The 13,464-nt window shown below is 42.2% G+C and overlaps 2 protein-coding genes across 2 annotated transcripts; both read right to left on the minus strand.

Annotated features, from left to right (window-relative positions):
- Positions 1-634: 634 nt before the first annotated feature.
- On the minus strand, positions 635-10,525 carry LRPAP1 (LDL receptor related protein associated protein 1). Its single transcript, XM_005517872.2, has 8 exons — positions 10,333-10,525; positions 6,317-6,461; positions 5,857-5,981; positions 4,400-4,520; positions 3,360-3,518; positions 2,742-2,824; positions 1,676-1,852; positions 635-1,359 (listed from the first exon to the last, which is right to left on the minus strand). The coding sequence occupies exons 1-8, from the start codon at positions 10,510-10,512 to the stop codon at positions 1,294-1,296; spliced, it is 1,056 nt and encodes a 351-aa protein (XP_005517929.2). The 5' UTR covers positions 10,513-10,525; the 3' UTR covers positions 635-1,293.
- A 1,396-nt stretch (positions 10,526-11,921) lies between these two features.
- On the minus strand, positions 11,922-12,752 carry LOC102108974 (C-C motif chemokine 3-like). The gene is made up of 3 exons (XM_005517871.2): positions 12,644-12,752; positions 12,295-12,403; positions 11,922-12,116 (listed from the first exon to the last, which is right to left on the minus strand). The coding sequence occupies exons 1-3, from the start codon at positions 12,750-12,752 to the stop codon at positions 12,023-12,025; spliced, it is 312 nt and encodes a 103-aa protein (XP_005517928.2). The 3' UTR covers positions 11,922-12,022.
- Positions 12,753-13,464: the final 712 nt, after the last annotated feature.

Raw genomic sequence — 13,464 nt, forward strand, 5'->3', positions numbered from 1 at the left:
AAGTTTTGGTTTCAATCACTTGCAAATGAAGATACAGTTTTTAAGTAAAGAACTCTTACTTTTAACCCATGATCACCCAGGATGAGAGGCCTATTCTGACTGAATGTGTCTCTTCAGTGTTTCTCATGGAAGAGGCAGGGAGAGCAAGGCTTGAGGACAGCTGCCTAATCCAGCACACCTCAGCACTGCCATCTGTGAGGGACAGAGCTCCTCAATCAAGCAGCTGTAATGATTCACCCACACTGGACCTTGGGCTTGGTCTTGTTCCTGGAACACTTTCATTTGAAACTTTCATTTGAAATGAAGAGTCAGCATTGTTATTATAGACAATTTCAACCCAGGTGTCTGATGTCTGCCAAAGTTCTGACCAGAAAAATCTGGTCTTGAAAGGGGAAGTAATAATAATCTTTACTGGAGATTGCACTGGAATAGACACTCAGAGATAAGCTGCTTTAGAAATCTTCTGCCTACTCAGACCACAGAAACAGATCCTTGTGGTGCAAAACTACCCCTCCTCTCTTGAAAACTAATGTATGGAAGAACATTACAGGAATTGGCAACATGCTCAAAAACCAGGTGTTGGTTACTTCTCACTATATGAAAGGGAAAGTGAAAAAAAAGCCTCACCAGTACCTTGTTTTGATTTTTTAATGACCAAGTGTAGCAAAACCAAAGCAACCATGAACATGATAATTGTACACACAGGTGTTAGTCAATAACTAAACTGTGGAAATTGACCTCAGTACTTGTTCCCTCCTTACTCTCCCTCCCCCACCCACAAGAAAGACTCATATACAGTGCAGCAGTGCAGTTCTGAGCCACTGCTCAAAATCAGTAAAAATACTTTTTTTACCTTAAGTACGAAATGTAACAGGCCAAGCATTGAAATAAAGACTTTTCTGGCCTCCGTTTAACATTCCTGTACCTCAGTGTCTGCTTTCATTAATCAGAATACCTTACCTGACTATAAGATTAGTATTTTTTTACTAGCAGGAATCCTTTGAGAGTTCACATATTTTTTGCCTTTTGACAAAGCTGATTATTTCAAAGGCTGCTACTTGATTCAGATGTAATATTTATATGATCAAAGATGTGCAACCTAAATATTTAATCTAATTATTTAATTTTATAGTGCAAGTACAAAATTGGTAATTAAGTAGACAAAAAAAATTCTTACAGGACACATCTGTTCAATCCTTACTATTTCAGAAGGTCTCCTTGGTAAGCCCTGTTCAAAAAAACATATTAACTGCTTTGTGTTAACAAACTGATCCCATGAAGCAGAACAAATTTTTATAGTTCATTGTGTTGAAGACCTTGAGAGATTCTGCTGGATAAGTCTTGCAAGTGCTTCTTTACCTATGAGGAAAACAAAATACACGAAACAAATTTCAGGAAGTCAATAAATTATCAATATAGAAATATATTCAGATTTTGCTATGAGTATTTGTAACAACAGAAAGAGCAGAGAGCAGGAAGATTTCAGGCCTTTTAGAAATAAGTCTATAAAAAACAATTATGTGTATGCTGTACTAAACGTGGTGAACAGATGTGCCTTGAATTCCCCTTCTGGAAGTCATTCAGCTTGTGTGAAAAGTCAGCACTGGATAATCTACTTCCCCTCTGCTACTGAGGGGAACTTTCAACATGTATGTAACACTGGATTTATACAGACCTTATATCCGAGCTCTTTTGTCTTTTCTTGCAGCATGGCATATTTCTCTTTGTTTCTGTTCAGATGATCCTTGTCTCCAGTTCCCTCTACATGCTTCAGTTTCTGGTGTGAAATCTCTAATTGTTTCTGGTAATGATGGTGCTTTTCAATTTTTGCTTCGAAATGTTTCAGCTCCTCCTAAGATAACAAATACACACAGCTTCAGAGGAGTTTCGTTCCAAGCCTTCCTTTCTCTTGCCAAGACACTCCTAATGATACTTTACTAAGTCAGGCACAGAAAGCTCTTTCAGTTCCCTGCTTTTTAAGAATGTCTGGACAATCCATTACCATCACCACCAGACTACTGATTTGGAAAGTAGGTGCTGAAAACGACCCACTGCAGAGTCCACAGAAGAAGACTCTGTGTGGCTGTGAGGTGCCACAAGATGAGAGCAGTGAACATCACATAAAAATTTAGGTATAAGAACAGTAGACTGAGGGGAGACAGACAATATTTTTAAAAAGCCTCTTTTTAAATCTGATAAACAGACAGATTAAAAAGAAAAAATATATCTTTTATCTGTACAACTTGAATTGATTAAAAGTGGTATGAGCTGCACAGGAATGAATTTCTGTATTATTTCCTTGAAAAGCAGTCTTTATCACAATAGTTTTGTTTCAGTTCAACACAGCTCCAACATGGGAAGTTAACAGTACCAGACATGGGCATGAGAGGGAAATTGCTGTGTCTACAAAATTTCAGTGCTTCCCAAGGACATAATTAAGACATTGGGTAAGAGGGGTAGATCGGTGCATTGGCAACAAAGAAGCAGGGCCTGATCTTTCACATATTCAAAATAAGCAACACTTGTTTTGAGAAGATTCAGAATTTTCATTCTGCTGATTGTAACAGAATCAGCATATGATTAGTTACATACATGTCTATATATCTAAACTATTAAAAAGGCAGCATGACTTTTATGGTGACTGGAGGGTAATACAGAAGTGGCTGCAATCAGAGTAACATTGAATGTTTCTTGTAGTGGTAACATCTTTCTGCAAGAGAAGTCACTGGAATTCTACTTACCCGAAAAGATTCAAGTTCTTTCTCAGTGAAATTAGCTGATTTGGCCATGTCCCACAAATCAATCACTCTTGGTTCTTCAAATTCTAAACAATCACATATAACAAAATGAAAATCTGGACACAATGATTTTAATGCCCAACTTCTATGAAAGATGAAGAGATGCTTTTTCACATACATACAGATATTAAGACCAGAGACATTAAGCACTGCACTTCTAATAGATCTATTTAGATGCAAAGGGAGAAGTATTGAAGTACTGGATAGAACTAGATACTGCTACTACTAAGTTTTTAAAAGCAAAAAAACCCCAAACCCGAGGAACTGGATAAAGGCATTGCTTGCCCTGCATGTTGTCTCATTTACTTGCCCTCCTGGGGCAGTATCATTTCTCATGGGGGTATGGAGGACAGAACTATCCTCTTAACACACTGACTGTGTCCTTTCATTAGGCTCCCAGTGTTTGGTTCTGAACAGGACTAGCTGGCCGTATCTCCTCAGCCCATTGTGGTACAAGATGCACTGGGATACTGTGACTATACCCTTTTACTTGCCCACTGATTTAAATTTTTTAAAAAATTAAACATATCCCAGATAAGCACAAACTCCACTGTATCATACCACTGGTTGTGTCATATCCCTGGTGACTGACTTTACGTAAACGCTCAAACCCCTGATTGATGCTTCTTAACTTCTCCTTGAGTTCTCTGTGTTTGTTGTGCAAGATTTCCTCTTTCACCAGGTTCTCCTCAGATGGATTGATAACATTTTTGTGGATATCTGTTGAAGAACAGTAAATGTTATTGATTGTGGGCCAAATCTTGATTGGTCAAAAACTCCAAAAATCCCCCAAATCTGAGTTGAATAAAAGAAGCTAAATTTTTAGGATTTAAGTTGAACACAAATAAAGCATCAATAACAGACTTTAAGAATTCCTTTGTCAGGTCAGTATTCAGATCAATGTCCCTTGGTGCTCTGGAGGGTAATGTTACAGAAATGCCTTATATATTACCCCTACTAGCCACTCAGTTATAGTAAGGAAATGCTCTAATTTTCCCAGGTTAGCCATTTCCCAAGAAAATGGGGTAAGGAAGTTTAATGAGTTCTTCCCTGGACATTTCATGAACCAAGACATCTGATGGTGAAATGATTTTCAGCAGCTTCCAGCTTGGACTATGTAATGCAAACACAAAACTGTCAGCTTTAGAATTTTTCAGCTCTAACAATTTTAGCTCAGATTATTATGGCAAGCTGGGTTCAGATCCTTGATGCTCTAATAAACTTCAGGCTTGGTGCCTAAGATATTCAGTATATGCTCTTGGTGAGATAAAACATGCATGTTCTGCAGACTTTAGAACTGCATTTTGCAGCAGTGGATTTATGCTTGCTGCATAATTTCCTGTAAACTACAATGGCCATCATTGCTAATCTGACGGCATCATCCCTGCATGAAATTCAGGCAAAATCACAAAACTGAAATGGCAACATTTCCATCAGCTGGCAAGAATTTTGGCAGCTAATGCCGAACTAAATCCATGAAGTATCGGCAAGCGGTTCTGACAGAAATGTCAGGAGTTACAAAGAAATTTGAAAGCCATGGAAACAATGGACAGAGTAAAGAGTTGTACTGATCTTGAAATATCAGAGAAATGTTCAGGCACCTTCTGTTCTGCTCACAGTCTCCAGCAGAATATTGTATTCACGAATCTTTTCTTTGTGATGCTTAAATTCTCGCCAAAGCTTATCCAGCTCCTCATCAGAGAACTTCCCAGAGGTCTTGGCCTGAAAGAAACATCAGCTCTTTATGCTTTACAGACCAAGTGCTTTCTGGTGCCATCAACTTCCCACTTCTCACCACATTTAGAAAATTATTAAGTGCAGCTTTCCATTAGATCTTTTTGTTTTAATTCTCTTAATATTTGTATGTGGTGAGGACTTAGGTGTTGATGGATAAGATGCCTCAAATCATGTCAAAAGAAGTTTTAAGACGACTTACAAAGCTGGACTTGCTATGGACTACCCAGTGAAAGGTGTCTGGCATTTCTATTCCATGCGAAATAATTTAATACAGAAATAAGGGCCATGGAGCTCCACAGACAACTGGAAGGGAACCACTTGTATGAAGGATGCAGCCTGATATTAAACACAGTCTTTACTTCATCTTACTCTACTGGCATGAAGATTTTATCACTTATCAGTGCACTTGCTCTCTAACTATTAAGGAAGTGCTGCCCAGACAGCTGGGGCACTACCCATAAATCTGGTGGCATACTTACTGCAATGCCTGATCAAAAGTGAATATTTTTGAAATCCATTCAGACCCTTTAGTTTTGCTTAGGGAATATTTCTCCTATTGCATTTTACTGCTCCCCAAAACACAAGACATGATGTTCCTTGCCAGAGCTAGGAGCTAGCTTGTATCTAGCTACAGTAGTATTTTAAAATTCAGCAAATCTTTTTTTCTGCTTTACTACCACTGCACTAGACTCATGGGAGAATTCTTTAGATCCACCTGACTAGTTGCTTCTTAAAATGTGAATTATTTAATTTCTGAAGATTACTTTGCCATTTTTAACTGCCCAAACTTGACAGTACAACTTCCCCTTTTTATGCATGAATTCAAATCCTGGATCTTTTCAGTTGAATACTGGTTTGAGAAAGTCCTTATTTAAAACCCTTCCCGACAATTCATTTCAGTTTTAGATGGTCTACAAAATGGTTCTATTTTAAATGCATCATTTTACAAACATCCATAAACAGCAATAAGGAAACTGGGAAAACCACCACACGCTATGACATTCATACTAAGGGAAGCCATGAGTTCAGGGAAATGTGAGGAAATACTCTGAGCTGAGGGGACCCAGGCTCCACCCTTCAGACTAATGTGGGTGTTTTATTTGCCAAAGACAACCTGCCACAGCTGGATGGTCTGGATGCAGGGTACCCTCAGGGCATGAAGATGTGAACTACAGAGTAAGGCAGCTTGGTCAGTACTTAACAAAAGAGTATTAATTTCAGCTATTAATTTCCCAGTCTGAGTGCTCACAGAAGACACAGCTAGGAGTTCAGTGAAGAAATACTAATTTCCTACATTTCAATTCCTGGAAATCTTACTCACCTTGCTCCATAATTTTTCCAGTCTTGGATCATCTAGTGTGTCACTTTCTGTGCCATCTTTAATATAATTGGTATCAACTAGTTGAGAGTCCTTCTTTCCATTCATTCCATATTTAGTCATAATGACTGCAAGGGAACAGAAGATACAGAAACATGAGAACCAGCTATGGATGTATGGAAGGTGAGAGATTGGCTACATTTATGACTTGCAGAGCTGGACTTTACAGCTGACAGAGGAAAAGCTCAAAACACAGTGTCCCAGGTTCAATGACCTCTTCTGCAATTATTTGGAGCAAAGGAATCTGTTAGGCTCCTGCAGCTCCCTACTGGCCTCCAAAGAACTTGTTGTGTGCTTGGTGTCCAGAAAGACAACCTGTTATTTAATAGTTTAAACACAAGTGTCTAACCATGTGTGTGTCTGATGCAAAGTTTAAACTCCTTCTTTCCAAGACAGACCTTACCATTTAAGTTGCGTCTGAGCTTGGCTTCCTTTTCTCCATCTTCATCCAGACCTTCAGCCTTCAGTTTTTTCCAGCTCAGCTCATCCTTTTCTTGTATTTTTAGATCACTATGCAACTCTGCCAGTTTCACAGCAGAGAGATGCAGCTAACAAGAACAGACAAAGGTTTGTATTTAGTTATGTGGAGTCCCCTTTTGTTTCAGAGCTACAGAAAACTACCTTCAGAAACCAGGACAGATACAGAACAACCAGTATGGCACAGCAATTCCTCTCAAACAATGTGCCATTGCCACCACATGTGCTTTCTTGTGGACCATCTTCCAACCATACAGTTATAATGAGTTGAAAAACTTTATTGGTTAGTACAGTTTTTCAGTCTAACAGGTCACTGAGGATGGCCTTGCAGGTGAAAGAGCCACTTCAACAGCAATTTTTACTATGATCAAGATGAAAAAAAATCTCAGATAATTTCATAACATGGTTTATGTGCATTAAAACATACAAAACTTAAAGGTATTCCTGTCTGACATACTAGGAAAAGAAAGGTAAGACATTAAGGCTGAAGATAGGAAAAAAGAAATAGTTTAAATGAATGCTAGGTCAGCTTGAAATTTTGTGAGCTACAGAGAAAACAGCAACAATGACTAATAAGTCACAGCAGCACTGCTGTGAGTTGATCCTGAACTTCCAGATTTTAGACACCTCAGTTATTCAGTTTAAAACAAAGAAATGTAACAAACCATCTTAACACCTCAGAACTACATTTGTCTGTGTCTACATGCACGCCAACAAACAAAAGTTGAGGTGAGAAGCCCAGAGAAGAGAGGAGATAAAACCCCTCCAGCTCCTGGGAGCTCAGATCCAGCCTGAAACTACCCAGGCTTGTCAGTCCTAGGACAAGTTAATCTATTGAAGGTTTCTTTTAATCATTAAACAGATTATAAAAATGCTCATTTTCAGTGAGGAAGGATATTTAATGAACACAGACTCAGAACTCAGTATTGTTTTTAAACATCAGAATGATACTGAAAAGATTCAGCCGCTCCTTTGTGTGTCAGCAGGTTATTTCAAAGTAACTAGGAAAAGTGTCATTACTTTGAGCTAATGCACTTCCTATTGACAGGAATTCAGGAAACTATCCACATCATTGTTTACGCTTCCATCATAAGCTGTCCTATTAATTAACCTTGTGCCACTGCATATAATTATTTTGATTTTTAAACTATTTTTTTCTCTGCATTTTGTACTTGGCTTAAATTACTAAAACCTAGAGTAGTTAGAATCACAGGTAAATATAATACTTATAAAACACAATAAAACTTCTGATCCCTCTAATACTAATGCAAAGGAGTGTCTCTGTTGTCTTCTTTACCATCTACTTTTGGGGAACTGCTTTATAGAAACAAAGCACTTAGAAGGAACCACTTTATTTATGGTTCTTAGTATGTGCTAAAGTAAAAGAAAAACCTTAATCACGTATTTATTTGCTTTTCTGGTACAGGATTACCTAGACAGCCCAAGGTCACTACTGCAGTGGCACCAAGTATCAACATTTTTCCTCAGCAAGAATCGTGCTCTAAAGCTTCAAGACTGAGCGAAAGGTTTGCCACAAATTGTGAAGGGAATGGCCAAGCATTTTGGTAGTTATGTAATATCGCATTCAAGTAGTGTGGACATCATATGTAGTTGGGCTGAGGAAATACAGGAATAAATAGCCAGGCATAATTAGATAAGTAATTTAGCTCATAAGTACTGTAGATACAGTAAAATTTTTATATGTGACCTTGTCATCAGAAACCCACTACTGTATAAAAGACTACACAGTACAATTTCTGTTAGAGGCCCTCTGCAGTTAGTGCAAACCCAAAAACATGTAAAACTTTCTGTTTTCTAAAAGTTATAGAAAAGAATACCAGAACTTCTAACCAGGAAGTTTAGCAACATCATCAATAAAACACGTTTAAGTCGCAATAAAAACTAAGAAACTACATTAAGCCCATTGTTCCTTAAGAGAAAACAAGATCCTATTCAAATGTCTCCCAATTAGAGCAATAATTTTCTAATTCTCATTATAATTTAGTAGGAAACTGAAGTAACTCTCCTTGTGAGCATTATAAATCCTTTGAAACCTTTTGGAAGCTCCTTGCCTGCCCCATTTATGTCATACAGAGTGAATACATCAGTTAAAGTATTCAGTTCAAAAACTATTTCCTTTAAGTTTATGCCATGTTGGACCCTGACTACACCAGGTAAAAAATATCAACAGTCAACTCCCCATCACTTTACTAACATCACTCACATGCTGGAATAACTAACTAGAAGCAGAAGTGAAAAGTTAAGTTTAATGATTAAATAACCAAGCAACAAGCTCCTTAAACTCATTCCTTATTCTTCATTCCTTATGCTGCCTGGACATTAACATCCAACATAGGTATCTGGCAATTCTGAGAATAAATGCTGGAAATTTGTCAAACATTACAATTACATCATTTGCTGTTGGGCTGGCTGCAATCATTACCTGCTACATCCTTACCTACACCCTTGCCTCCAAAAGGAAAGAGCTCTTTACTACAAATTTATTATGGAAGTATTTCAAAGCAGATGTAACACACAGGCACACTTTTCCTCTTGTTTCATATATTGCCCAGACATACTGAAAAATCAGTTTATAAAACACATACTGGTTGACAGTTGTACTCAAAGTGAAATTTAGATGGTGGCAAATTTAGTTCAAGTAGGTTTTGCATCTCTGTAATCTATCTCACACACATAGAATTTACTAAGCCTTAGTTTTTCACTGGCAGTTAATCCATTTTATATTTTAGTATCTTAACATAGATGATGAAAAGCACCTCAAATTTTAATTCCAGAAGGGCCAGATATGAACATGAGAAAAGACTAATTGGAAAGGTGAGAGGTAACTGACATTACTATTATTATAGATTATCTCTAGTCCCAGTGCTATTTCTTTTTCAGCTGTCAGTTCAACAGCTGAAGTTTCATTAACACACGCTTTCCTATGCCCTATTCCATCCTTCTCCCATCGAGGAAAGGAGTACTTTTGATACCTTCCTCTAGCACACTGGGAGGCAGCACTATAGCAGAGTTCTAGTTTTTGGCTGAATCCAGGGATGCCCTACCTCCAATTCAACAGCTCAGGCTATTCAGGATACAGAAGATCCAAAATTAATATTAACTATATTTCTTTGCCTGAAAGAACTGAATCATTGCTGGTCATGACCTTAATTCCCATGATCCGCAATATTCAGGGGATATGTACAGCACATACTTCTCCTGTTGGAGCTGTTCTTTTTAGTTCTAAGTAAATATTTCCACTGTAATGAAATAATTTGATTTTATTTTCACTTTAAATATTTTTTGTAGTCCAGTGTTAGAGAAACTCAAGCATCAGTGTCAAAATCAAGGCTCTCATCTGGGAATGGTGATACCCATCTGCTGGTCCTCTTGCATTTGTGTACACCACTTGATGGGAATGTAGTTGACAGAACCGCCAGGGTGGAGGGGCTTCTCCTGCAGTGAACTTCTGAAACCGAGGCCAGCGTCCTCACCCACATGAGGGTAACGCAGCCCTGAACACGGCTAAAGCATTCAACCAGCGAGCGCTGGAGTCAGCCAAAGATCCTCTATGGCACCAGAGGGGCTTCCCCTCTCTCCCACCTCCTGGGCATGTGGATTAGGTGCTGTATATAAACACGGGCAGGCCAGCACTTCCCAGGACTCAGCTACACGTCCCCGGGCCCGGGAGAAGGCTGCTCCCCGCCGCCGGGACAGCGCCGGGCGCGGGGCTGAGCGCAGCCCTCGCTGCGCCACGGGCGGGACAGCCGTGCCCGAGAACAGAACAAAAGCCACCGCAGCCCCGAGCCAGGCAGCCTCGGTGTCTCCTCACACTCCCCGCTCGTCCCCGTCTGCCAGACGCGGAATGAGTGTCTGAAGCGGCCGGGCCCGACCTCGGGCCCCCCTCGGAGCACCGCCATCGCCCCGCACCGCCCCGCTCACCCGCTGCGCCTTCTCCCAGATCTGGTTCAGTCTCACCACCCGGAACTCCCCGGTCTCCCGCCGCTTTTCGCCGGTGGCCGCCAGCCCCTCGTTGGCCTCCCGGGAGTACTTGCTAGCCTGGCCGGCGGCAGCCAGGAGCAGCGCGGCAGCGGGGGCCGGCAGCGCCCGCATAGCCGCCATGTCGAGCCGGGCGGGGAACTACAACTCCCGAGATGCCGTGCGGGCCCCGCGTACTCACCCCGGCCGGGGAGGGAGGGTCGGTGCTGGGAGAGGGGAGGCCAGGCCGGCCAGGGCTGGAAATCCGGAGGTGGTTTGGGCTCTGGGGAGTGAGGGGAGTTATGTTTGAGCTGTTTCTCTTCGTGCCGTTCTCCTCGGTTCTTGCTTTACAAATTATGCCGAACGTGGCACGTTTTATGCGTAGTTTCCCCCCCAGCAGTCGGTGTTGATGTCAGCTGTGCGAGAACGAGGGGACACAGTGAGTTCGAACACCACTACTTTCATCAAACAAAGTTTTCAGATTTTAACAATATCCAAGGTACACAGAAAAGGAAAAGGCAGCTCGGGGAGGACGGAAGGCAAGAGTGGGCACCGGTTCCCCCGTGCTCCCTTGGTGGTGGCAGAGAAGAACACCTCTACCCGGGACAGCACAGAGGGACAGCACAGAGGGATGGATGGTGGTGCGGGCAGGAGGATTGTGACACATGCAGGGACACGGAGGTTGGGTTGTTCTCCAGGGGTGAAGTGTGGGAATGGCTCTGGGCTCGGTGGTGTGTGCTCACAGTGCAGCTCCTGGGCCGGGGAGCCAGTCCTGGTGGTGCCAGCCTCCTGCCTCACTGTGTCCTCCTCAGGGAGCCAGCCAAAGAGTGCAGTGGTCAACAGGCGGTTTTGGGAGGGAATTAAGTCAAACTGTATTAAGGAAAAAAAAACCCTCCACGATGCTGTGAAAATGCAGAGTATTTAATCCAGGGTTGGTGTATATATAAGAACAAATAGATTGCCTAAACTATAAAGAGATTTGCGAAAACAGTGCCCCAGGGAGGATTTTTACCAGACTGTCATATTTGCCTTGTAAGTAATATAAGTCTTGTGTTTTCTCTTTCGCACTTTTCCTAAATTGGAGATTTTCAATGTTATTAATCTAGAAGCTGTTGCTATAAGACTGAATTGCAGAAGTGGGCAAAAGCATTGAACCATACATTGCATTGAACACTAGTTGAAACAAGCTTTGAAGTACACGTGGAAGTACAGCAAACAGATTATGCGGAAAGAAGCCCATCAGCCTTGCCCAAATCTTCTGCAGCTCTACACATCAGTTTTAGGATTTGGTGCTTCTTTTAGTCTCATTATTGTAGTGTACATATATTCATAAGTAATTTTGGAATAGGTGGTTCTATCTTTGAAATACTGATTGAGTTTTCAGGCTCTCTCCTGATAAATTCAACTTCTATGCTCTATAAACTCTAACAGGTTTCTTCTTGTTTTGCGTGTACTTGTGCACAGCTTGTTTTGTTTTGAGTGCAAACTTGTGCATTTGATTGCCTGAGTTTTTGAACTACACTAAAAAATTTTAGAAATAGAGAGGGGCCAATTGTAATAAATTTTCCCTTTGAAGAAGGATGCAGCTTAAGCACTCTTATTGCATGTCTTGTGCTGGGGGCCGAGCCCACTGCCCGGGGGAAGCAGCAGAGAGTCAGTGCTTCAGAAGCTCCAAGTGCTTCAGGTATTTCTGCACCCAATGAGCCATGGGGTCTGCACACACCTCTCTCCCGTCCCTGGTGACCAGGCTGTTGGGGAAAAAAATCAGTGTTGAGGCACTCAGCCAGGGCATCAGGATGCCAGCATTAGGTCCCACTGGTAGCACGCTGGTTGTCCCTGCCCTTTCCCATCCAGGACAACCTTAGACACCCTTGGGGTGCTGCCCTGGCTGGTGCACCCTGCACCCAGGCAATGTTTGGTACTTACACCACGGCTTGCATTTGGCAGCTGCTGCTGGTCCTGTAGGCAGAGCGGATTATCCGGGGTGGAATGGGGCGTGTAATGTGGGCAAAGCAGCAGGAGATGGGTTTGCTTTCTGTGGGGGCAGAGAGATGGACCCAGTGAGACCCCACACTGTGGCAGAGGCTCTGCCTGTGGCTCCCAGGGGATTTGCCGTCATCACCCATGCTGAGTGCTCTGGGATCATCCCCTGGAAAGCTCCGTCTCTGAGGCTTAGTCCCTGCACAGGTGATGACTATCTGCTCCCAGACTTCTCCATGGGCATGAGGGTCTAATCAGTGGGAATGGGGCTCTCTCTTGGGGAAGGAAAGCCTACTGTCCTTCTGGAAAAGTGCAGCATTCCTGGAGACTCCAAGATCAGCCTCAGCTAGGGAGCAGATGGCCACAAGGAGCAGAACAGCCAGGGTGGCTACAAGGACCCTCATGATGCTGGGAGGACTGAGGCAGGCACGAGTGAGGCCTGGGCTGGGGTGTCTGTAAGGCTCTCCCCTACACTGTAGCCCCTGCTACCTCCTTTTATACCACCACCACCACTGGGTGGGCACAGGGTTTCAAGAAAGAAAATGAGTGTATCATACCAGGAAAATTGTGTAAAGAAACTGCAGAAAGGGAAGTGCCAGCCACAGGGCTGCAATTTTCAGATTCAAGAGAGAACAAGTCTTACGAGAAGCAGCTGAAGGCGCTGGGTTTATTTGACAGTAGAAGAGGAGACCCCCTGAGGGGAACCTTACTGCTCTCTGCAACTTCTTGAAAGGAGGGCTGTAGTGAGGTGGAGGTTACTCTCTTCTCCCAGGTAACAAGTGACAAGGACTAGGTGAAATGGCTTCACATTGAACCAGGGCATGTTATGAAAACGTTCTTCTCTGAAAGGGTTGTCAAGCACTGGAATAGGCTGCCCAGGGAATTGGTGGAGTAACCATCCCTAAAGACATTTAAAAGACATGTGGTGCTTAGGGACATAGTTTAGTGGTGACTTTGTACCCTGGATTAATGTTTGGACTTGATGTTCTTAAAGGTCTTTTCCAATGTAAATGATCCTATAGTTTCTGTGGACTTCTTGGTGCTGCAGGAGCTGAGGGAACACAAGCAGGGCTGGAGCTGGGGGGGCTGCAGGGTTTTCCTCTACACAGTGCTCAG

Source organism: Pseudopodoces humilis, chromosome 6, assembly GCF_049639895.1.
Source record: "Pseudopodoces humilis isolate 2021_Gansu_Grassland_sample_001 chromosome 6, ASM4963989v1, whole genome shotgun sequence".
Classification (NCBI taxonomy): Eukaryota; Metazoa; Chordata; class Aves; order Passeriformes; family Paridae; genus Pseudopodoces; species Pseudopodoces humilis.

Coding starts and splice junctions, on each gene's coding strand:
- LOC102108974 (XM_005517871.2), bottom strand. CDS start 12,752: ATGAGGGTCCTTGTAGCCACCCTGGCTGTTCTGCTCCTTGTGGCCATC. Junction 12,404..12,643: donor TGCACTTTTCCAGAAGGACA/GTAGGCTTTCCT, acceptor CTGCCCCCACAG/AAAGCAAACCCATCTCCTGC. Junction 12,117..12,294: donor TGCCAAATGCAAGCCGTGGT/GTAAGTACCAAA, acceptor TTTCCCCAACAG/CCTGGTCACCAGGGACGGGA.
- LRPAP1 (XM_005517872.2), bottom strand. CDS start 10,512: ATGGCGGCTATGCGGGCGCTGCCGGCCCCCGCTGCCGCGCTGCTCCTG. Junction 2,825..3,359: donor GGGATATGACACAACCAGTG/GTATGATACAGT, acceptor GTGATTGTTTAG/AATTTGAAGAACCAAGAGTG. Junction 1,360..1,675: donor CAAAAGAGCTCGGATATAAG/GTCTGTATAAAT, acceptor TTTTCCTCATAG/GTAAAGAAGCACTTGCAAGA.